The 26,007-nt window shown below is 40.9% G+C and overlaps 1 protein-coding gene across 5 annotated transcripts in view; it reads right to left on the bottom strand.

Moving 5' to 3' along the window:
* The window catches only part of ADAMTSL3 (ADAMTS like 3), a 262,233-nt gene that overhangs the window by 91,069 nt on the left and 145,157 nt on the right, over nt 1–26,007 (bottom strand). For all 5 annotated transcript variants that reach the window (XM_074354072.1, XM_074354071.1, XM_074354070.1 and 2 more), the window contains exons 10-15: nt 19,366–19,477; nt 14,206–14,344; nt 13,043–13,093; nt 12,156–12,360; nt 7,791–7,938; nt 5,642–5,726 (exon numbers count right to left, since the gene is read on the bottom strand). In XM_074354072.1, coding sequence (XP_074210173.1) covers nt 5,642–5,726; nt 7,791–7,938; nt 12,156–12,360; nt 13,043–13,093; nt 14,206–14,344; nt 19,366–19,477 — 740 coding nt within the window. The remainder of the gene's footprint in view (nt 1–5,641; nt 5,727–7,790; nt 7,939–12,155; nt 12,361–13,042; nt 13,094–14,205; nt 14,345–19,365; nt 19,478–26,007) is intronic.

The following is a 26,007-nucleotide window of genomic DNA, read 5'->3' as shown; positions in this document are numbered from 1 at the left end:
ACAAAAGGAGAAAAGGCAGTTTAGGCTCAAATATTTCTTCTTTAATATCCAGAGCCACATGTTCAGAGTTTTAAGGAAAAAAAAGCAACCTTATTAAACAAGATTTTGTGCTTCTACTCAACTGAGAAGGTCTAAGAAATGCATTCTTAAATACAGAGGATCTTAGAGGTTATCCTATCCATATAATCTCCTAGAAAAACATGCATAAAGATCTACTCCAATTCAATGAAAATTTAATTTAAAAAATTACTGTGAGGGAAAAACAAAAGCAAAACAAGATTCATAACTGCATGAACACTAATATATCTTTTGTTTAAATTTTAAAAGGGAAATTTGACAATAGAAATCGAATGCCTCCAACGTGCCTATCTTCTGGCTCAGAAATTCCACACAGCAAATGTGTCCTAAGGAGACAATTAGGGATGTAGGGATGTGCAATTTGAGATTTGCTACAGTTTTATGTATCATGGTAAATAATTAGAAACAAACTGCAGACAGCTAGAAAGATCTTTCTAAAATGCAATCGTGATTACATCACTTATTAAAAATCCTCCGATGGCTCTCATTGCCTCCAGATGAAGTCCAAATTCCCTCGTGAACCATGGAAGACCTCCAAGACGTGCTGACTTTTCTAGCTGCATCCTTGCTGCCATTACCACCTCCCTATCCTCCAGGTCTCTCTCCACACTCAGTACCTCAATGTCCAAGTGTGTCCCCCATGGGCCAGCAGGCCTATCTGCCATCCCAAGTACCAAACACCCAGGTCTTAGGGCATCACTTCACATGCCAACTCTCCCAGGAAGCCACCCCTGACCCTCTAAGCTTCACAATACCATAATATAGTCACTAATTCCTCTTTCAGCCCTATTAGACCACCTAAGGGTGGGTGAGACTTGAATTCAGGTTTCCTAACACAAAATTGGAGCTCTCCCTAGTATCACATGCCAGAGAACCAATATCTGAAATGCTGGATAATTCCTTAATCTTTCTGCACCTTGGTTTTTCTCATCCCTAAAATGAGAGTAATAATAACACCTCTTTATGGGGGTCATTGTGAGAATTAAATAAGTCAATCCGCATAGGACACGTAGAACACTGGCACAAAAAAAGGCCTCGATGTTAGTTGTTAACTACTATTGCTGGGAGAAGAAAGATGCCTGGAATACAAGCTAATGTGATCTTAGCAAATACAAAGTCCATAAACGGAGGGGCTAAAATAGCAGGAAAGAAAACATACAAAGTGTTCTAAATCTGTAGTATTTCCTTGGTATTTATACATGAAAAATGGGGGAGAAGGTAGCGTGACTGAGGAAGCGTTGTGAATCCCACAGAAACCAGGGAGACTCCAGGGAAGAACTTTGAAAACAACAATGAACAGTATCAACTGTCAACACATTCCACAGCCGAAAGCTAAGAAGGTCAAAACTGCAGTTCCCCTGGCTTAGCTTTATAAGCTGTAATTTTTATTTTCCTAATTAAAAAAAAGCCTTCTGAACATCCGCCCCTCTATGTAAATTCAGAGCTCGGGCGGGCCCTGGTAAACCACAGAGGCAGAAATATTTATCTTCTCCAGGCGGGCTTGGCAGGCTTTCCTCCAGGGATCTGAACTGCAGCTATGTTCATCTTCTCGTTCACTGTCAACAAGCAAGCATCCCCAAACCACAAAAGATGGGGGTAATAAAAGGATGAACTGGAAGCTGAGATATGTTGTGGTTTTGCTTGGAAATCAAGGGAATGAACAGAGTCAGAAGCGGTGGGAGGAAACCATAAACTTCACACTAGACAGCCAGGAACAGGCCAGAAACTGCCAGGCAGTGTGAGTTATAAAGGAAAATTGCAGAGAGACCACAGAGGGAGAGAGGGCAGGAGGGTGGGAGGAGGCAGCCGCTCGGCCAGGGAACAGGTGCTGGGGCCTCCGTCTTCTGTGCTGGAGAGAAGGAAGTGGAGGTCTGCAAGAGGAAAGGGTATGTTAGCTCTGCTCTGGGAAGACGGACAGGAAGCTCCACCAGCAAAGTCAGTGGGGCCAACAGAAAATGCAGGCTTGGGGAAGAAATGGGGCCTGAACCTCCTGTAACTTACACGATGTCTCTCTTTTCCAGTTAAATAAAATGAAGAGTAATTTCAGACCTTAAAAGGGGCCCTAGGGTCTAACCGACCCAATGGTTCCCAAATCTGGATGCACCCACCAAAGTCACCTGGGGCACTTGCTAAAAATGCTGCTGACAAATCCATAGAGATGGAAGGTACAGCAGAGATTACCAGGGGCTGGGAGTTGGGGGGGGAGTCGGGGGAAGGGAGTGAGTGTTTAATGGGAACAGAGTTTGTGTTGGGGATGATGAAAAAATTCCGGAGATGGATGGTGGTGATGGTTGCACAACCATGCCAATGTACTTAATACCAACGAACTGTGCACTTAAAAAGGATTAAAATGGTCAATTTTATGTTTTGCATATTTCACCACAATTTAAAAAATACCTGGCAGAGTCAAAAGAAAAAAAAAATGCTGGTGACTGGGTCCCACTCACAGAATGTCTGACTTGGTGAGGTCCAGAAATCTGCGTTTTTTCAATAGCACCACAGGTGATTCTAAAGGAAGCAATTTGAGGACCACACTTTAAAAAATGATATTGCAGTTATCAATAAAAAAAGGCCTTTCTATTTTAGAGATTTATACTGAAATATTTATGAATGAGATGATATGCTGTCTGGGTTTGCTTCAGAGATGAGCCAGTGGGGTGGAGGCAGTGTTGGTGGAACAAATGAAACCAGCATGGCCCTGAGTGAATAGCTGTTGAACTTGGGGGGTGGATACATGGGGGTTCATTCTACTGTTCTCTCCTCCTTTATACATGTTTGGAATTTTCTGTAACAACAAAAAAAGCTTTTTAAAAACCAGGTGGGAGCCGGGTCATTCCCAACAGAGAGGAGAACACGATGAAAGGGATGGAGGTGAGTGGCAGGTTGTTGCAGGCAAGGAACGACCGACAGTTTCATGTGCCTGGAGCATCCCATTCAAGGCAAAGCAAAGAAGTGGTCAGAGATGAGGCTGGGAGCCAGGAAGGGTAATAGCCTGCTCAGTCTTGGCGGCCTTGTGCACGAGCGTTAAATCTTTTTGGGTGATGGGGAAACACTGAGATATTATGAACGCTGAAAAGAAAGATTTGTGCCTTAGCTAGACTACTCTGGGTGAGAGGGTGGATTTGAGGGGATCAAGTGGAGAGCAAATCGGAAGGCTCTTGTAGGTGATTTCAGGACCTGGACTAGGATGATAGAAGGAAAGGAGAGAGAGAGCCAGAACTGAGAAAGATATCAGTAGATGGGTATGACTGTCACAACTCAGCAATTACATATAAGGGAAGAATGAACAAGAGGCAAGAATGATGGCAGAGTTCTACTCTGGGGAACTGGACAGCAAACCCTTTAACCAGGAGAGGACATGCAGAAGGATTAGCAACTGTTATCTCATTGTGTCTTGAGAAAAGATCCTGGTAGGATGCACCGTTTGAGACTGAGAACTCCATGACCCTCCTCGTGTGACAGCTACATACACCCTTGCCGATGTCTCAAGTCCCGTTCCTTTTATAGGTCCCTTCCCTTACAGAATCATAGGAGACCAGAGCTGGGAGAAGATTCCGGTAGCATTTAGCCTAACACCCTCCTTGTACAGTTGGGAGGCCCAGGGGTGGTCACTGACTTGTCTAATATCCTTATTATCTTTTAATTATGTGTCAGGCTGTCCTAACTTCAAATGAAAAACAACAAAAATCAAACACATACATTTAACCACTCCTCCCTGTTAACCTGACTCCCAATCTTCCTTCTTCGTAGTCAAATACCCACTGCCCCATTTCCTTTTTAGAATTCATTTCTTAAAGCTCTGCCACTTTTTACTTCTCTGCCCTACTATGATACTACTCTAAAATTAACTGAGAAAGACCCTCTTGTCAAACAAAACAGCCTTTACTCAGTCCCCACAGTTGTTCTTCGGCTTTCTCTGAGAATGTGAACACTCTTCGCTGCGCCCCTGCTTAAACGGTCTCCTCCCCTGGTCTTTGTAACAATGAGCTCTCCTTGCGTCTGTTCCTTCCTCCGTTCACGATCCACTTCTTCTGAATCCACTTCTTCCTCTAGATCTTCATGCTTCCCTCATTAGCCAAACGCTCTTCCCTCTTCAGTCACTCTGGGGCCATTCACCTGACAGCATCAGCAGTTTCTCCTGGGGTCACATCCAGGCCTGTCGGTAGTCCACGTGGAAAAGTTCTGCACGTGTCGCAAGCATGATGTGCCAATTCTCTTGGCCCGCATCACTAGAGGCACGGTGCCTTCTCGGAGACAAGTAATCCACGTCCGCCTGGGGCTCACTGCTGGGCTGGATCACAGTTAAAAGGGACATTGACAAATGAGAGCCTGTTCTGAAAAGAGCAATGGGCTTGGTAAGGGATCTAAAAACAACAATCCATGAAAACCACTGAAAAGGCTAAGAATGATGAGCTTGGGAAAGACAAGGCTCTCGGGATCCAGCTTTCTCCAAATTTGTGAAAACTTGTCATGTGGGATGAGGCATAGACGTGGGTTTTTTTTTTTTTTTTCAGAAAGCAGAAATTTGAAGGCGGTTGTATTTTGACTTAACAAGAAAATAAAAAATCTTGCAAATAACAGAAGAAGGAGCTGTCTCTCAATGCAGTGAACTCTGCCCGTCGCTGAACGTGTTGAAGAAGAAACGCTTGCTCTGAGAGGGAGACTGGCCAGATCACCTCCGAGATCCTCTCCTCTAACGCCCTATGAATCGCTCTCTTGGTAGACAGCCTGTCAGCGCCACAGACCGCACGTGTCTGACATGGAATCAGCGGCCTGTCTAGCTCCTTGAGTCCATCACGGATGCTGGTGTTCTTCCAGCTTCCTAGGCTGGAGATCTCAGGGCATCTTTGATTCCTTGCTCTCTTTGGGTCCCCACCCTCTGCCTCCCCAACGTTTCTTTGATTTGCTCTTGATAGTTACAACACAGACTTGCCAAATCCCACGTGGACAGAAGTCATTAGGTTTCTGAGTTGGGATGGACCCTGGAGAGATCAAGCCCAGCCTGCTCATTAGGAGAATGAGACAGAAAAACTTAAGACCTGTCTAAGGTCACATGGGTAAACATGGTGTAGGTTCTAGGCTCCAAGACTCATAGTGCCATATTCTTTCCATGCACCAGACCACAGCAGCTCTGGGATTTCTCCTTACCATCACTCAGGCCACCCTGACACACTTCACCTTCACTGGTTTTATAGAGACTGGCTATTACTTAACCATGGAATGACTGGCTGACTTGTTTTATATTGTGATGATCCTTGGTCAAACCATATGTATCAATCTCGACCTAGGGATTGCCCCCAATCTCCTAACTGTAGCAGACCGCTGGGTCTGCTTTGAGTTAAATAACACTGTCCTTTCCTATGCTTCTCACAGACACTGCCAAAGCAGGACTGCTGAATTGTGAAATAAAGAAGAATTCTAGCCAGCTCAAGCTCTCTAGAGTCTGCAAATCCAGGCCATTTGGATTTGAAACGTATCATTGTACTCCAATGAGGACAAAAATTACATATATCATGTTAACTGGCCATGCCCTGATTGCTCCCATAAAAGGTCCTGGACTTACGTTGGTTCCTCTGTTGCTATTCTGGTCTCTTCTAGTTCTTGTGCTTGTTTCAGCCAAGGCAATTTAGCTTCCACTGGACCCTTTTCTAAGAAAAAAAGGAACATAAACAACAAGCTTAATTATTGTTAATCATTCAAGAGTTAAATATATGACTGTTAATCTGCTGAAGATTTCATCAATTAAAAGGTCAGTCATGCTTTTCAAATGTCCAGTACGTTAAGTGGCTTCTGGATTGAATCAAAAATGTCTGTCATATTTTTGCTTTGTTTATTTTCTCTCTCTTTTTTCTTTATTGATGTATAGTTAGTTTACAATGTTGTGTCAATTTCTGCTGTACAGCATAATGTTTCAGTCACACATGTACGTACATATATTCATTTCATACTTTTTTCATTATAGGTTACTACAAGATATTGAATATAGAGCTCTGTGCTGTACAGTATAAACTTGTTTATAAATTTTATATATAGTAGTTAGTATCTGCAAATCTTCAACTCCCAATTTATCCCTTCCTATGCCCTTTACCCCCTGGTAACCGTAAGTTTGTTTTCTATGTCTGTGAGTCTGTTTCTGTTTTGTAAATAAGTTCACTTGTGCCTTTTTTTTTTTCTTAAGATTATACATATAAGTGATATCATACGGCATTCTTCTTTCTCTTTCTGGCTTACTTCACTTAGAATGATGATCTCCAGATCCATCCATGTTGCTGAAAATGGCATTATTTTATTCTTTTTTATGTCATATATTTTTTTAATTAACACATTATCAAAATGTAACCAAATCATCCCCTGAGACGGTTGCATATACTCAAGTTAGCATAAAAATGTCTTTTATAAGTCAATACCAGTCTCTGTTGTTTGCATATTAAAGCTCTTCCTTCAACCACATCAGTTTGCGTCCTTTTGCCACAAAATCTTTTTGCCCATTGATGAAGAAATTAATAGAGAAAAGCAAATAACATAGAAGACGGAAACCTGGGAGAAGGAGAAGAGTTTGTGCTGTGGTTTTCTCAGACTTTAATTGCTGTAGTTGTTGAGGGAGATTATTACCAATTACAGTTAGCAGGCAGGAGCAAGCTGCTGGGCTTCTCTGCCCTTTGAAACTTCCTAAGATGTGAAGAAAGAAATAATCTAATTATGAAATGAGAAAGGGAATCATTCTGGGCTGTTCCAGGGGAACCACAGACACTAAGAACCTGGCTATAAAAGGACCGTCAACCGCAGAAAGAAAAAGAGTTTTCACTGAGGAAGTTATATAATCAGGATTTGTACCTTGCATGGAAACCACTGATTTTTCTGGAAGACAGACTTCGTCAAACAAATATGTGTTGAATAGAAGGTTATGAGGCTATTTGTATGAATAATGCACCCAGAAGTAATGAAGAAGAATTTTTACCGTCCTCTCTGAAGTACTAAGGACGGCTCCTTGGCACTGACACTTGGGAGTAATTCTTTTTCCATTTCCAAAAGGAAATAGTTGTCAGAGGGTTGGTAATACCTTACAAAAGTACGTAGATGGAAATAATCATGTCTAGAGAGGAACATATATCCAAGATATCCAAGAGACGATGCCAAGACTTCCTAACCATGGATGCTACCCATTTCTGCTAAATCATGTGGAACAAATGGGAACTAAAAAAGAATTTCTAAATGCATCTATAAATCTAGATTGGCAGATGAGAGTCTTCATTCCCTCATGGGAGGCAGTAGGACAACAATGAAGATGACACTGTCCCTTCCCCAAGAAACTTACACTGCAGCAGAAGGCATGCATGAAATACCATGGGAACACAGAATGAAAACCTCGGGGGAACCTTCCTTTCCTCTTTCTCATTTTCATCCTCCTTCTCTATTTTCTTCAAGGCAGGGACTGCATCAAATTATTTTATGCCTACCAAGGAATATTAATATAAGCCTAGAGAGGTGGGAGCCACTCTACATGTACTGAATGAACAAGAGCTCAGTTTCCCCTCCAGATCAATTAATCACACAGGTCTAACTTCTTTATCTAAGTGGACAGGTCCACTGTAATCTGTCAGTAAAATAATTTTTATAAGAAAGCTAGTACGTTGAAATGTAAATGCTGCAATATTAGTATGAGAGCTGGAAAACACCATTTAATTTAACTTTAAAGTGCACCACAGAGTTACCTTTTGGCTTATAACATGGGATGGGAACGACGCACTCTTCTTTGATGTGTAACTTCAGTTGTGGATTACAGCCGCCAACGTGCTGGCCATGATGGTTGATACAGAGAACAACCCGGTACCGTAACCCTCGGCCACAAGTCACTGTGCACTTCAAAGACGAGAAGAGAAGCCAATGAGATTCTTTGAAGAGATCCACAAAGATATTAATGTCTCAGATGCAGGAGAGCCACTGATCTCCATGAATATTAGATGCAAAATATTATGGAAGGAAGGAGGTGGAGGCTGATTCCCCATGATTCTTATGCCTCAGGGCCCCTCCCTAGCAAAGCCTCCTTTCAATTCTCCATTTGAAAAGTATTTCAGTTGAGGTCACAGCGCAAGAAAAATTGAAATGCCCTGAAATCTTTCCACTCAAATATGAAAGAATCCTAACATAGGTTTCCTCAAATTTGATTAAAAATTCACATGACATCATCCAACACAATGCACGAAGATAAAAGAAACTTTTCTAAACTATTAATTAAAAATATCAAATTTTGATCAATCATGTTAGAGGACTGTCGTTCTAATCTGTGTATGGAAATTGATCATGCAAAACTACTGTCACGTGAAGAGGACATCAAAAGAACTCAGCCAAAAAGTTTAGGAAAACGTGCTACAGATACATCAGGCAGTTAAAATTAATGAAGATATTATGCTATTTTCTCTGCATTCTTACAAACTTTGTGTTGTCAGTGTTTTTTTTCCCCTTGAATTATTTGTGAAAGATTTGGAAGGTATTCTTGCCTATGAATGGAATATTCTCAAGTCGTGGACATCAAGGATTTCTTTTCAATTTATCTACTTATGTTGGTGAGTATGTATGTATGTATGTGGGTTTATTCTTTAAATCAAGAGTTTATTTTTTAGGACTGTTTAAGGTTTGTAGAAAAATTGAGCAGACAGTACAGGAAAGTCCATCCACCCCCCCCAACACTGTTTCCCCTAGCTTTAGTACTGCATTAGTGTGGTATCTTTGTTACAGCTGACGAACCAATACTGGTACATTATTATTAACTAAAGTCCAGAGTTCTATTACGGTTGTCAGCTTTCAAAAATCTGTAATTTCTTACAATTTTTTTCTTTTTCTAAATAAACATTCGCTTAGATGCCCAATATTTGTGTTTCGTATTCTTTCTTCTTAAAGAGTCACCTCCATACTGCATACGCTTCAGGCCCCGCCAATCCTGGATCCACCCATGGGAGAGGCTGGAGTCCTTGTGCATGCGCTACAGAGCAGGCACTGTTCTGCAGATGTGATCTCACTAATCGCCCGACACACTGGCAGGTTAACGGCTTCATGCCCATTTAACAGGTGAGCAAACAAAGGGCCCACCACCTAAGGACCTTGCTCACGGTTACATAGCTCCTAAGAGGCAGAGTGGAATTCCATTCCTGCGTCTCCTGTTGTCAAAATAAGGGCTTTGCCACTGCTTCATAAAGCTTGAAGACTCTTTCCTGAGTCCATGGACGCTGTCTTAATTGTCACGGACACATTGCAGAGGACGTGGAGGCATTTTTCAGCATATACCCACCTCTAGGGAGAGCAGAAGAGCAGGAAACCTCTCTTATTCATCACGACACTCTTAGGAGCACTGAACAAATACTGATATGAGTTCAGTGAGGTTTGAGATTACATCCTACGTCTGGGAAACCGACTCACCCACCCCCACATGTACCAATTTGAAATCCATGTGATCTTGAGAGGCCATTTTACATTGGCCAAGAAGGAAAATATTCTGCCCAAAGAAAAAGAAAACAATACGGTTCTAAGGTCTTAACTAGCCTGGAACTTGGTCAATCCAAGGGAGTATTGTCTCCTAAGTAGCTTCTCAAGGAAATTGGACATTTTCCCCAACAGGGCTGTGTTTACAACATTTCCAGAACTCCTCTTTCAAGCTGAATACACCCTTGATGATAGCAAATCCTCATCACTGAGAATGATTTTGACTTTTTTTTATTTAATGAGAAGTATGAAGAGCCAAGAAAGGTGAATGAGATGTGCTGGTTAACAATCCTTCGTTTTGGGTATTAAAAGTGATGATACAGTCATGATATTGATGGGGCTGGGAGTGGAATAAGAGCTCTAAAGACAACACAAAACATATGGATAAGACTTTCAAGAGCTGAGAACACGCTCTGCGGGTTGTAGAGGTCGTGTTGATCTCTGATGATAGAGCACAATGTGATTTTTGGCATATAATTTGGGAGTTCAAAGAACTGAATGACCTTGCCACAACAAAGCCCTTCCCTCTCAGTCTACTGATTTATGTGAACAAGCTTTCCCAGTGTGTGCGTGCAAAACAAAACAAAGCAAGAAATCGGCAATAAAAATTTGGAGTAAAATTACGGCTGAACCTACGTTTCACACTGGCAATGCATTAATTTTTAAAGGTCCACTCATCTCCTAGAAAGACAGATTTCACAGGAAAATTTCCTTTCTATGTGTAATAACTATTTGCCAAAAATTGAAATATATTTATGTTGTTTTGGTTGTGTACTAAATTAAATTTAACAATAACTTAATCCAGGGGAACATTTCCAATACCTAAAGCCTTATGGTTATAGGAAATTAAAATAAATGAATTCAATTGCTACACACATTTTCTTGGAGAAAAGTAGAATAATGTAACCAATAAAAGGCTCTAAACCATAAAAGTACATTATATTAGGATGAAATTCTGTGGGGGGGGGAGTGGATTAAAAATGTGAGTTCAAGGGGGAAATAATGCAAAATATTCAAATTATTCAAAAAGAGCTTGTTCATATGATTTTTAAAAATGAAAGATGGCAAGGATAGAAACCATCATGGCATTTACATTCTACTGGACATTTTTTTTGAATGCTATACCACTTTTATTTTAAAATGTTAGCATTCACAACATGTTAGAAATGACATTCTTTTGATATTTTTTATTTAAACTCGTGACAAAAAATTTCAGATGTCAACCTAAATATATGTGAAGGGGTATGTAATTTTGCAAACTTCTTTCGGCGTGTGAACCAAAGAGAATGAATAACTCCTGCCCTAATAAGTACAAGCAAAGTTGTAGAAGGTAATGATCTTGAGCTGGGGATATGGGAAAAGGACTGTGATGGAGGCAGCCTCCGAAAACTGGGGCTGGAAGTGGGTCTTCTCCACCCAGAAGACTTATCTCTGTTCCTCAAGTTGCAGTTCAAGTGCTACCTCCTTTCTGAAGCTTCCTCTGATACCTTCAGGTGGAGAGGACCACCCCACCTCTGGGTGCCTGCAGGACAGGACGCGCGACACCGTGCACCACAGTGTTACACTGCATCACAGTGGTTTATTTGATGCACGATTCAGCAACTGGATTCTGAGTTTTTGGGGGGCAGGAGCACGCTTTATTTCCTTCCTAGGATGGTGGCTGACACACTGAATACATAAATAGATGAATAAATAGATGAATGCATGCATATGTTGAGCTAAATATGTAAAGATCACTCAAAAGAGCTAAAGAAAAATAGCGAGTCTAGAAAAATAAAAGTTTAAGATTAAAATGTTCAATACCAACACGTGCGATGTTTCTACTTGACTTCTCCAACTGCACTTTATTTGCTCTGGAGGTTTACTTGGCCGTCTCCCTAGAATGAGGAAACTAAGCTAATCTGACACGAGGCTTTCTCATACCTCTGGGCTGCTTCCCCGCTCTTTTCTCTTTTCCCACCCTGACACCCCAGTGATGTTCACATAAGCTGCCCACCTTGGGTCTTTCCCAGCGCCAGTCTATCTTGCCTCAAGTATTTAAAATATAATACATTATTTTCTTCAACAAGAATTGTGAAGATTCTTAGTAACTACTAGATCAAGAACACACTTCAAATGTCCATTTTAGTATTTCCATCTTAAGCTTCCAATTCTTAGGAACATGGGTTCTCCCTTTAATCTAGATGACTTAGGACCTTTTCCAATCTCTAGTCATTCCGTGTCATTTCTACGTTTGCTCAGCCATCTTAGCTTGGCCATATCCCACAGTGATGTCTTCTCTAGGCTCTTGCTCGGTTAAATTCTGCACATCTTAAAGATGGGTTGAGCACTACAAGGGCAAGAAAGACCTCCCAATCAACTCTGTTCCTATATCTGTTCCTTTAGGTGTACCACGGTTCTTAGTTATTCTTACCTACACTGATGCCTACCATGTTCTCTTACATGGTCCTCCAACTGTCTTCCTAAGCTCTTTGGAAGTCAGAAGCATGTTCACACACAACCTCTGCACCCCTCATGCTACCCAGTACAGTGTTGGGCAAATAGCAAATAATCATTCAAATCTGAAATTTGATTACAAGAGGCATGTTCTCCAGTCTTACCTGAGACCACTCCATGGCGATCCACTTGGGGCAGTCGAACAGATTGCAGGTCTGCATCACCTTGGGTTTGGGCGCATACATGCACTTCCACTCTTCCACCTGCAGTATCTCTCCGTGCATGGACTCCTCCACACACACGAAGCTCCGCCTCTGAATCCCGCCTCCACACGACACCGAGCATGCCGTCCAAGGATTATGTTCCCAGCTCCAAAGCAAACAAGTGAAAACACATTATTTGTTGTTTGTTTCAAGTTTGCAGAGATGATGGCAAAAGTGCAGCCTCAGGAAAACAGTTGTAGTTCAGATGAAAGAGGACTGGACTTGGAATCTTATAATTTTAATCTTATGCTACACACAACCTGCAGTCACAAGGTACTTAACTCCTTTGACTCTAAGGTTATCGTCAAGTGGAAGTAACACACCTGCCCTCATGTATTAGCACAATAGGGCCATCGTGAGAATCAAATAAATACAGACTATGAAAGCATCTTCAAACTGTCTCTAAACTATAAATCACGAATGGACAGCATTACTAGGGAATCACAGAAACTCAAAGTCAGGAAGAACCATACTAGTCATCGAGGCGTAAAAGGGCATTCAAATTTCTGGTGAATTGCAATGCTTGAGCTCCCTCTGTAACACCCAGTTATCCAAGATACACTTGACATCGCCAGTGACAGAAAACATCACCTTTTGAGGCTGCCTATTCCATCTAATTCTTAGAAAGATCTTTCTTATCATGGAGTTGAAGTCTGTGTCCCCCTAGCTCTCCGTGAAGGGTCTAATATCTGTCCCTCTTCCATTTTAGACTATTGCTACAGATACTGCAGTTCCTTGCAAACCACTTAGACCAAATTACAAAAAGGAAAAGGAAACATGTGACTCACCGAGGGAGAGGCTGGAAGTGGTCATAGGGCATGATCTCTTTAAATCCATCACTACAAATGAAATCATCGTGAGAATATAATTTCTAACCAATTAACATTTATTAATTTGATTAGTACAGATGTGACATCCTAAAAGACAGAGCACTTTCAAATTAAAAGCTAAATGCAAAATGTTATGCTCCATTTCCCGCAAAATTAAGCCACCACCTCCTTAATTTTCAGGAACATCTCTGACAACCCCCCCAGTTCTATATGAAAATACAGAAAATGGAACTAGCGATATGTATTAATCAAAGGAATGAGTTTCTCTTAACTTAGATCTGTTTATTTGCTTTTATCATCTTAAGAGGTTATTTTGATAAAATATATTAAGGATATTAACACATTGTCATATTATTAGGATTGTCAGAAAACCATTTTATTTCACAGAATTTGTCCTTTGAAAAGCCTCTATTAATAATTCATACACCTGGGACTACAGGAAATGCTCAGTTTAGTGACAGGAAATGAAATCCACCGAGAATGCTTCCTTTTCCACTTGCACATGTCTGCCTTTGCCAGCTGGCAGATAGCTGGGGGATTCTGGGACTTGATATGGTGCTGTTATTTTAAGATACTGTAGTAAAGCCAGGAAACTTCCCCAGGCAATCCAAGTCATCAGGTACTAAATTATGCAGCAGGATAGTTTATGGATAGCTTTTCTGCTTTGGCATTAAAACTTTTCACTTCCTTGCACGATGCATTATTTATACTGAATTTAATGTGAACACTTCAAAAGTCAAAACGTGGTCATGGGTGACAGTTTAAAAAGTTCAAATGGTGAGTTGCCGGTATTTACAGCGAGCAGATGGACTAGACATTGTACTTGGACGGAGAGATCTCTCATGCTGTGTATGCAGAAGACGCTCAAAGAGGCTCATTAGCAAGAGGTAAATGGCACAGCCCATGGGCGCACAGCCCACAAGAGAGGGCTGCGCTTAGTGAGCTGATGAGCCCAGTTCCTACCGACCACGGTTATAAACGTGAATGCCAGTGCCTGCCGCCAGTGTATGTTCAAGGTCATGCAATGGAAATGTGTCACCTGGAGAGGATGGATCAGTCTCTGCTGCAATTGATTTGCTTTTTTTTTTTAAAGGAAGAAGGGTCTGGGCAGTTATGCAAACCTCGATGGGCAAGGATCCATGCTGCATTCCTTCAGTTTCGGTTTTGGTTTCACATTTTCAGGGTAGTAATGGCAATAATGGTCAGGAACCACCCTCTTCAGGCGGATATCCACACATTCAGCAGAATTGAGCTGATAACCTAAAGCAGCAGAACAGGAACGTCTGAATATCACATCCATTCCGTCTTCACTTGGCAAAGCTAGCACTTGCCGCACACTTTTTTTCTTCTTTAAGGAACTTAACTGTGTGGTTCTCCACCCTGGGTGTATAACAGAATCACCTGGGAACCTTTCATAAACACCAATGCCCAGGTCCCTTCCGGGGCCAACTGTCACTAGGTCCAAGAAATTAATTTTTTTTCCCCAGGATTCTCAGGTTCCTCTAAGATGTCTAAAATGTGTGGCCAAGATTGAGAATGACTACTTGAACTGACTGTGTTAGTCTGAGCACTTATAACTAAAGTTACAGTAGACTCCTTTGAAAATGTTTGGACCTCACGTACAGACTGTTAGTTATTCACTGTCCTCAGGTCATTGTCACATGTCCTCACTGTCATCATGGTACTGGGCAAGGCCCCTCTCTTTTTCCTCTTCTCCCATCACCACTCCCATTACAATCCCCCAGAGACACCTCTTTATTGTTTGTTTGTCCTTAAATATACATCTGCCTTATGTAATGTTGTTTTGTGTGTATTTGTTTTAACTAAATAAATGATACTGTGTTTCAAATCCTGTTGTTTTCTACTTTTCTCACTCAACATTACATTTTTGAGAGCAACCCTTGTGCTGAGTTGCTGTTTCTTTCTTCTGTGTAATATTCCATTGCTTGTTACTTTTAACTCACTTCCTGTCCTGGGGTACTTAGGGTGCCTCTGATGACAATAAGCTTTCTACCTGGGGAATTAAGCATTGCCTATATACAGAGGAACAAAATACTTCTGCCAGCACCTCCCCCTGACTCACAAGCCTTCAAAGAGGAGGGAATGAAGACTGATTCCTGATTCTATTTGATTCATTTCGTACAGTCTCTGAGGGAAGTGAACGCTCCAAAAGCACGAGGGCTGTAAATTTAAAAAACAACTCACAAAACGACGCTTCTATTTCCTGAAAGATTTGATTCCAGGTTTCCTGTCACTACAGAAGTATCATGTTAAGTTTAAAAAAAGGTAAATTTTCAAAACCAGAATGAGCTCTTCAGGAAAAAAAAAAAAAAAAGCCCTAAGTTAAGTTCTCAGCCTCTGCCAATTGGTCTAAAGTTCTAAAAATACACTTAGAGGCCTGATTGCTGAGAAGAATCCGATTTTATAAACTACTAGACAGCTTTCTACAAGTCATGGCTGAGTGGAAGGACGACGGGTTATGCATTATAAAAAGCAAGGTCCAAACCACAGGAATGAAAATCCAAATGGAGTCAATAAAATATTACTTGGGTGCCAATATCTGCCAGAAAGTCTACAATATCAGGTGGCAGTGGCACTTCCCCCAAACTGATCTCAAGTGTCCTACACAGATGCTTGCAGACAAGACTGGGAAAGTCCATCCAAGCACCTTGGAGACCAGGGAGTTAATTTTCCTAATTACCCCCCACCCCACAACTCTGAAATGCCATTTACACAAATCATATAGATTTGATTACTAATATAATTAAATTTTGGTAATGCTTTCTTTGTGGGTTTTACGTGTGTGTTTTTATTTTCCTCAAAACAATAACAGAATGAGATCACAGCTCCCTGAGTCAAAGAAAAATCTTTGCTCTAAATGGAAACATATTTCTAGAAGAAGGAGATGAGAAGCCTACAGTCGTTTATAATTTAGGGAGAGACAATTAACTTTCCTCTTTAATTTTGTGGCAGTCCAGAGATAACCAAAAGTGAAAGAAATAAGGCAGACGGCCTTCCTACGTGGTGAACAAATGTAGTGAAGTTCTGCCAGTGTGCAGAAAATGGCAGGCTATTGAGGGACCCCAAAAGCAGTGTGAAGTTTCCCTTCTGATCTTACAGCCAACGCTATCTTTGGTGGACAGTCTCACAGTCAGGTGTTTCCATTTAACGTTCCAGCAGGACTGACTGTCTTCCTTTGGGCACCCAGATATGAGAAACATCTATTCTCCTCCCAAGAATTTAACCAACTGAACTAAGCTGAGTCCCATCAGAAACAGGAAACGTCCCTCTCAGAGTGGAAAGCTTCTCTTTTAACTTGTGTGTCTAAATGGGAGCATCTCTCTAACTGTGTGTGAGAGCTAGAGAATAAATTAAAAAGAAAGAGATGTTTGTTTGTTTTTTTTTTTTGATGCGTAAGAATTAAAAAGCCCCTGATCCCTTTGCTTTTATTTGGGGTCCCTGAGAGACTCCTGTCCTTCCTGAAGCCATGATCCAACTCGTTTTAAGCTGGTGGGATTCTGGTTCTGGATAAAAAATATTCATCTCTAGGTATGTCCCACTCACTCTGAGAGCTTTCTCCTGTGACCACATAACTCATGGCCAGAGAACGCCAGAAGTGGGAGATGGCTGAGGACCTGTAGATTATACAGAGGCACCTTTGACAAAACTCAGGTGTCAATTCCGACATTATGGAGATTTCCTGAGTGCCCGCTAAGTGCCAGGCATTATAGTGCGCTCCTTAAGATATGCCATTCTCACTTTAACCCCCAACAATGTTATAATGGGAATCATTCTATTTTATAGATGAGAAGAACGAGGCTCAGAGATGTCTCAGAGTTAATGAGCAGCAAAAACAAGAAGTGAATCCAGATCTTCAAATTCCAACCCTACTACTTGTCCCACTATGCCATGCTGCCCCTTTTTTAGAAATTATTATTAAAGCATAGTCAATTTACAACACTGCATTAGTTTCCAGTGTACAGCATAGTGACTCAGGTGTACATGCACATATTTTTTTCCATATTCTTTTTCATTATAGGTTATTACAAGATATTGAATATAGTTCCCTGTGCTACACAGTAGGACCTTGCTGTTTATCTATTTTATACATAGTAGTTTGTATCTGCTAATCCCAAATTCCTAATTTATCCCCCTCCCCACCTTTCACCTTTGGTAACCATAGTTTGTTTTCTATTTCTGTGAGTCTGTTTCTACTTTGTAAATAAGTTTATTTGTGTCCTTTTTTTTAGATTCCACGTATAAGTGATACCATATGGTATTTGTCTTTGTCTGACTCACTTCACGTAGTACGATAATCTCGAGGTTCAAAACTGAGAGCACATTAGAGCTGGCAGGGATCCAAAGATTGTCTGCCCCATTGTTTCATTTTCATTGTATTGATTTTTGTGATTGTGTTTTATTTATGACAAGAGATAACAGTTTCCCACGTAAGGTAGTAATATTAAGTTATTTGGTAAACATGGTTATTTAAGTTTTTTTTAAAGGTCCATTTGAAGAAAACAGCTTAAGTAAATAACAGCGCAGGGGTAACACAGATAAGGCATAAAAGTACAGTTAGCGTGATTATAGCTGACAGTCAGACGTTGCCCTAGAGAGCAGTGGATCTTAAACCTGAGGGTGCACCAGTCTCCTGGAGGGCCCTTGGAAACAGACTGCTGAGCCCCACCCCCAGAGTTCTGATCCAGTAGTCCTGGGGTGTGGTCAAAGATCTGCACCTCTCACAAGTTCCCAAGAGACTCTGGGGCTGCTGGTCCAGGGACCCCACCTTGAGGAGCGCTGCTGTAGGATCACCACCACGTGATCTACTGCCCAGGCCTGGCCTGGGGAGAACTAACTGGGAAACGAGGAATATTTGCTTTTTCCTTTCTTTTCAGAGCCCTGTTTAACCCTCAAACTGTTTCCCTTCCATTCCCTGGGACACAAGCTCCTTCTGGGGTCTGGGATGCCCACAGCTCCCCACAAAAGTGCCTGCCTCCTGGTTTCCCAGGGAGTGTGAATCCCAGAAGAGAGAGGTCTGCCCTGCGTCTTCACAGAAGCTGACATCGCCTGAGGATTCCTCCTTGACAGAATCGCAGTGTAAAGGACAGGGGCCAGAGCCCAGCTCAGCTGCTCACTCTGCCTAAGTTGATCTTCTTCTGGAGGGAGGAAATGATTTGGGGCTGGGCTGAGCTGGACTGGCCTGAAGGAGGAGGATTTATTCTGGCTCTTCAAACAGAACCATCCCTGAGCCTGCGGACACCGACCTGGTCCCAGGTGCAGTAGACGGTTCGGGGGAGACCCAAGGGGAAGATCACTTAGAGCATGGCTCTGGCATCGGACGGACCTAGAGCCAGATCCGAGCTGTGCTGTTTCCTAGCTGAGCAACCTTGAGTATATTCTTTACCTTTTCTAAGTTTCAGTTTGCTCACACATGGAAGTCACGAGAACAGACCTTTCTTGGAAAAATAAATGTGATGGTGAGTACTCCAGCACATGGCTTGAGACGTGGTACATGCCACGTAATGTTATCTGGGACTTTTAGTGGCAGCATCAGCATTAAGTCCCTCTAGCAGTTTGAGAAACTAACTCCTGGGTTGGCACTAGTTTTGAACCATTTACTCTTCAATTTAAAAGTTCAGTTCAGGGAAAGAGAATTGTCTTGACAGTGGCTCCGGTCGCTTCATTTGCTCCAGAGGGTCAGTTAAATAAACAATCATCCTCCATCTGAGCCTGTAAAGATGAGCCGCATGTGTGGGGAGCCCCGGGTTACACTTGAGCCCCAGGACCTTCCTCAACTGTCTGTGAACACCTTGAACTAAGCAAACAGTAAGCAGGACCCTCCCCTTATCAAATAAAACTCTTTTTGCTAAGTTTATACTCTGGCACCTGAGGAGACAGAGGGTGGAAATCTAAGTGTTAGAACCAACACCGCCATTAACTTGAGCAGACTGAGCAAGTCACTTGGACTCTCCGTTCCTCGGGTTTTCCACAGAAAATTTAAAGGACATGCTTTAAGGACAATGAAGAAAAGAACACATGCAAACGTCTTTCCAGCTCTTTGCTAAAAGTAAAGGGTGGTTTCCAAATCCAGTTTTCACCTGTCTTCAAGAACAAGGCAAATGCACATTTATTAACACAGCAGCATTCCAGGCCACTGAGCACGATGCTGTGAGATGACACGCCTCTAATTACCACATAATTTTAAAGTCAGCTTCAAAAAGGCCAATGTGTCATCTCCAACTCTGAGCTCTAAACATTCAGGAACAAAGTCTGTGCCTCACCTCCTCCACACGTCACAGTGCAGGGGAAGAAGTCAGTCTGTCTCCACTGATGACTGATCGGCTGGTAAAAGAAGAACTGGACCACGCTGTCCTCGGCCGCAGTGGACCTGGTCTGGACAGAGAGAACGGTGATAGCACATTTGTGTACAAGGAGCTAGTGCTTTCCACACTTTTCAAAATGAGATGAATGTAAGCCACCTGTGTAGACAACCACATATCTATCACAACAAATTCTGGCATGTGAAGAGTCCCAGAATTTTAAGAGATGATAGCATTTCAACTCGATTTGTCAAGAATGGGATCTCGGAAGATCTTCAACCCATCTCCCTGGAGTCATTTTTCCAGATAATTCCATGTCTCTGAACGAGTTCACAAAAATGCAGGTGGACTTTTTGTTTATTTGTTTAACTTTTTTTCCTTCCTGATACATTTGATTTTAATCTCCACGAGAGCAGGGACTGAGACTTAATCTGGGTTTGCTTACAACATGGCACGTAATGGGGAGTCTTACGTTTTTAGTAACAACGCGTCTAAAGCAGCTTTAAGAAGACCCTTTTGAAAAATCCATCTGAAAGCACAGCCGAAGAAACTCAAAGGTACACAACTACATGGTGTCTGCAGACAAGCATGTCAGCACTAATTCAAAGAGAGAGCGAGCAAGCAGCTACAGACAGAGGTAAGTTTGCTGTGGGGGTTATTTTACTCCGGGAGCAAGTCTTCTCCCTCTTTGTTCTTTTCTTCCCTAGTGGTTGAACAAATGAGTGAACTGAGGAAAAGTCCCAGAACGTAACACAAGGAGAGGGAAAAACAAAAGTTCAGCTGGTGGGGGAACAGATCCAGAAATGTCAGCCTCACGTGGAGCTCAAGAGAGAGAACAGAGAAAATAATGAAGAGGAGATATCTGATTACATAACTACTGGGAACTTGCTAGACCTTAAGAAAGACAGGACTACTCACTCTGATAATGCTCATCAAGTTCTGAGCAGACGTTCTAAAAAAACCCAGCAACAAAGGATAAAGAGAAATCCTAAAAGTTACCAGATAGAAAAAAAAATGATTCCCTACAAAGTAGTGAGAATCAGATTGGCATAAGACTTCTCTTAGGCAATGGTGGATGCCAGAAAATAAAATCATACCTGCAAAAGGATGAAGGGCAATCATTTTTTAATCTAGAATTCACTAACCAAAGTATTCATCACTAATCAATTGTCAATTTATAAACAATCTATGATCAAATTATCAATCAGTAATCAGTGAAATAAAGATATTTTCAGACACAAAAGGAGTGAAACATTACCACTTAGAGGCCCTCACTAGGAAAAAAAAAAACACTACTGAACAAGAACTAATATAAATGTTAAAGAAAGTAGTCACACGCAAGAAGCAATCATGATGAAATAAATCAGGAAAGCTTATCAGTAAATCTAAACTAGAGTTGAGTGAAAAGTAATAGTTTGATGTATTTAATTATACAACAGTTTAAAACTTGTAAAATGGTAAAAAAAAAAAAAAAATTCCAGACATGAGCTGTGTGTGGAGGGAGGGTCACAGTGACGGGCGAGGACAGCACAGAGGTCACAGAGGCAGAAAACACTTGTAAGGTGTTTTGCTTCTAGCCATGGAAGAATAGCTTGTTTCTGATGAGCCCTCCCAGTTAGAATAAGTAAAAATGCTGTGTCAAGTATTTTTCAAACGTATCTGAAGGCATCAGAAAGCTACCATAGTAGTGAGGATTTGCAGGGCCAAGATCCCAGACACAAAGGAAGCCCAGAAAGGTGAGCACAACATTTGGCACCACCTTTGGCACCACGTTTCTGCTCAAGACATTTTCCATTTTGCAAGTGGTGACTGAGCGGCTGAGAAGCTGAGCAGGCCTGTCATCAGACTCATGGGGCCAGGGGAGCAAATCCTGGAGCTCCAGGCCTGCCAAGGTGAGGAGTGTTGGTAAACAGCCCAGGCTGTCAGTTGGGACCCCAGAAAGCTGTATCCTAGGAATCAGAGTTATCTGGAAATTGTCCAGTTTTCAAAGGGAATGAAGCCCAGGTTCAAATTATTTTAGTTCCTTGTTGGATGAAGGTGACTGGCTGCTAACCCGTCTTTCAAAAGCAATAATTTATCCAGTCTCAAATTATATGTCTAATCTTTCATCAACTTTGTTCAACAAAACTTAAAAATAACCCTAAGTATACAAAAAATATAAAATTTAACAACAACCAAAAAAGTGGGAAAATTGACATTACTAACAGAATTACAGGAAATCCAGGTATGGGCATTAACTGATAGAAAATTAAACTGAAGTAGAGCACTACCACTTCCTATAACCCTGGCTTTGGCTTCATGTCTTGTTTCCCTGCTTGAGGGGCCTAGCAACACCTCATTCTGATCCCATGATCATAAAACATCAGTGTTAGCACATGGCTTTTGCCTCAGGCTCTGCTTTTTAGAGGACCTAGACTCAGATACTATGACTAAAATGTTCAAGAAATTAAATGACAAGATGGAGAACACAATAAAAATAAAATGTGATTGTAGAAATAAAAAGCACAGAAATTTAAATAAATATCTCAATGAGTAGGCTTAATAGATTACACTAGGATTCAGCAAATACTGTCTTCAGAAAACAGATAGTAAAAGTTAGCTTTCAGGCCATATTCTCTCAGTTGCAATTATTCAGTTCTGCTGGTGTAGTGCAAAAACAGCCACAGGCAATATATAAACAAATGGGGGTTGTTGTAAACTCCACTTACAAAGACAGGTGGTTGGCTTGCTGGTTGTAATCGGCTGACTCCTGGATTATACACACCTGAACAGAGAATTAGTAAACTGATAGATAAAAAGAAAGTGGAAATAAGACATGTGGGATAGAGCCTCAGAAAAAGAGAACAAAGAGAGTACGACAGAAACTACATCTGAAGAGGTAATACGTGAGAATCTTCAAAAACTGATGATGGATATCAAGCCACAGATTCATAAAGCACCATGGACCTCAAGCAGGAAAAATCCACTGATCACATCATAGTCAAACTGATGAAAACCAAAAACAAAGAGAAAGCACTTGAAAGCAAAGAAAAAAGACACATTACCTTCTAAGGAACAAAAACAAGACTGACAGCTGACTTCTCAACAGAACAAACGGAAGCCAGAAGACAATGGAGAGATATCTTCAAAGGGCTGAAAGAAAATCATTTCACAATGATAAAGAGGTCAAGTCACTAGAAGAGGTAATGATTCTAAGTGTATCTGACCACCTAGCCTCAAAATACAGAATTCAAAAATTGACAAGAATAGAAAGTACAGACAAATGCACATAGTGGTAGTTTTACCATGTCTCCCATGGTAACTAATAGAATAAGCAGGCAAAAATCAGGAAGGTTATAATTTTTAATAAAATCATTAATAAATGCATAGAACATTGTGTCCAACAACAGAAGACTACGTATCATATTCTTCTAAAATTTGCTATATTTTGAGCCAAAAATTAAGTTTTAATGAATTTAACATTGAAATAATATAATATTCTTTGACTACAGTAGAATTAAGCTATAAAATGATGAGATTACTGGAGAATTCCCACATACTTGGATGCTACACATCTAAATATTCAAAGAGTCAAAGAATATAATATTACTATGGAAATTACAATGCACTTTAACTGAATGAAGGAAAAGAACTTAACACTACCAGATATCAAGACTTGTTTTAATGTTACAGTAACTAAGTCACAATGGTATTGGCACAAATAGACAAATAGGTCAATGAAACAGAACAGAGTCCAGAAATAGACTCACACATATATAATTTGGGATTTGAGACAAATAGGGAAAGAATTGTCTTTTCACTTAATGGTTTTGAGTCAACTGGATAGTCATATGGGAAAAAAAATTGATTCTACTTTATAACATACACAAATATCAATTCTAGGTGGATTATACCCCTTAATATAAAAGGTAAAACAATAAGGTTATGAGACAAAAACATACAAGAACATTTTTATGATCCTGGATAAGGCAAAGGTATTCTAAACATATACAAATAGCTTAAGCATAAAGTTAAAAATTAACAACCTACACCATGACAAAATTAAGAACTTCTGTATGGGGAAACTGATGGTCCTAAATTCATTTAATGGAGAACAAAAGTTGAAAATAAAATGAATTACAAATTTAGCTCTAGAAGCTAAAAATATATCACAAAAATAAAACCATGTAAAGATAAAGAAACAAAAATAAGAATTTACACAAATAGACTTTTTTTTTATAAACTCTGAGAGTTAACAAGACCAAAATCCAGTTCTTAGGTGTCTCGGAGACAAATCTTTGAATGGTTTGAACAAAAAAAAATTTTTGACGAGGAACTAGTGAACAAGTTTAAGAGTGAAAAAGACACAATTATAGGTACAGTTGAGTTTTTTTTTTTTAATGATAAGGCAATGCTATGATTACATTAGAGAAGTTAAGTTTGAAGAGTTAGATGAACTGGACACTTCTGAATTGGACAGAAATTGTAGTATTTCTGTCCCAAATAAATCAGTAAGCCTAAGAGGAATTGAAATGGTTTTCTGAGTCTTGTTCATTACCACCTAAAAGAAAAAGAGGAAAAAAAAAAAAAAAAGGAAGGAAGGAAGAAAAAGAAAGAAAAGGCATTAAGCCCAGACATTTTACAGAAATAAATAATCCTTATTGTAGCAGAAGCATTCAGCTGCTTCCCAATATTCACTTCCCTTTCCCATTCTGTCAGAGGCTCAATTTTCTTCCCGTGTTCATTCCTCCTGAATGTATCTCAGATAATTCTCTTAGCAACTTCCAAATATACAATAGAGTACTGTTAACGTTAGTCACCATGCTTTACATTACATCCCAGAACTTATTTATCTTGTAAAGTCTGTACCTTTTGACCACCTTCACCCATTTCATCTACCTGCACCTTCTTCCTTCCTGTGGCAACCACCAGTCTGTTCTGTGCATCTATGGGTTTGGGTGTTTTTTTTTTTTTAATTCCACTTGTAAGTGAGATTATACAGTATTTCTCTTTCTCTGACTTACTTCACTTAGCATAATTCCCTCAAGGTCCATCCATGTTGTTGCAAATGGTAGGATGTCCTTCTTTTTAGGGTTGAATAATATTCCTTTGTATATACGTACAACACTTTCTTTACTCATTCAGCCACTGATGGACAATTAGGTTGTTTGCAAGTTCTGGCTGTTGTAAATAATGCTACGATGAACACGGGGGTGCAGGTATCTTTTTGACACAGTGATTTCCTTTCCTTCAGATATATACCCAGGAGCGGAATTGCTGGGTCACACGGTAGCTCTATTTTTAAATTTTTGAGGATCCGTCTTACTGTTTTCCATAGTGGCTGCACCAATTTACATTCCCACCAACAGTGTACAAGGGTTTCCTTTTCCCCACATCCTCACCAACACTTGTTATCTCCTGTCTTTTTGACAATAGACATTCTAACAGGTGTGAGGTGATAGCTCCTTGTGGGTTTGATCTATATTACCCTGATGATTAGTGATGCTGGACACGTTTTCATGTACCTGTTGGCCATTTATATGTTTTCTTTGGAAAAATGTCTATTCAGGCCCTCTGCCCACTTTTTTTTTTTTTGGTAATAACATAATTCTGAAAAAATTAATCATGCATATATTTCCCTCAAGCTACACACTACTTGCAGCTTATATTTATAATACTCATGAAATTTCATTCAATTCTAGTTCTCCACATTGTCATTTTAAAGGACAAAGCAATTGTTTAGAGGTTTATCAATATTATAATATCTTTAAACATCATTAAAATGTGATGCAGTATCATCATTCTTCCTTGGAAAAAGTCCCTGTTTTTACCATTGAGAATTACTGAGCATTGGAAGAGAATTTTAAACCCAAGAAGGCGTTTATATTTGGATATTTGTTCTTCAATTCCAAGAACACTGGCATTATGTTGTATTATTTTAGAGAACAAAATAGGCAAAATGGGAGGTATAAGATTATGTCTTCAAAATAAATAAAAACTACTAACTAAATATATAATGCCCTTTCCTCCAATACTAACACCTTGAGAGCCATGAAGTGACTTACACCTGCAGGGGTCTTCTTCTCCGCCAAGGCTCCGTCTGTGTTTTGTGCTCCGTGACTGAGCAGCAGAGCTCAGTCTCTGGGCAGGTGATGGATGGCAAGAGGCAGCTTCCTATTTCTTACAACTGCTCTGATCCTCACAGGCCCCCTCCTAACTGAGAGTGAGGGGAAAACAACTTAAATTGAGTTCAACCCTATGAAGTTGGTCTGGCTCACTCATTTGCAGAGGTCTCTGTAGGCACTGCCATTGCAGGTGGGGAAGTGCCCAGTCTTCAGCTGCCCCCTAGTTCAGACCGACCTCCTCCATGGTGGTCCTCGGCCCAAGACCTCACAGGGGCAGGAAAGGAAGGGGCCTTGGATCTATGTGTGATGGTCCCCATCCTGTCTTTGGGCCCACAGCTGTGTCCCTTGTCCCTCTGGACCCCGGAAGGCCCGCCAGGAGCCTCAGAGCCAGTGAGCTCGGCCGAGTTCTTTCCCAGCCAGGGGCCGGTGGACTCCTCTGCTGACCTGCCCACTCCACGCTCCTCTCGGACTGCAGGTTCTCCGTGGTGTGGCCGGGACT

The sequence above is a fragment of the Camelus bactrianus genome, chromosome 27, assembly GCF_048773025.1.
Source record: "Camelus bactrianus isolate YW-2024 breed Bactrian camel chromosome 27, ASM4877302v1, whole genome shotgun sequence".
In the NCBI taxonomy this organism is placed as follows: Eukaryota; Metazoa; Chordata; class Mammalia; order Artiodactyla; family Camelidae; genus Camelus; species Camelus bactrianus.
The sequence above is the reverse complement of the archived record's forward strand: the minus strand, read 5'-3'. Positions and strand labels throughout refer to the sequence as shown.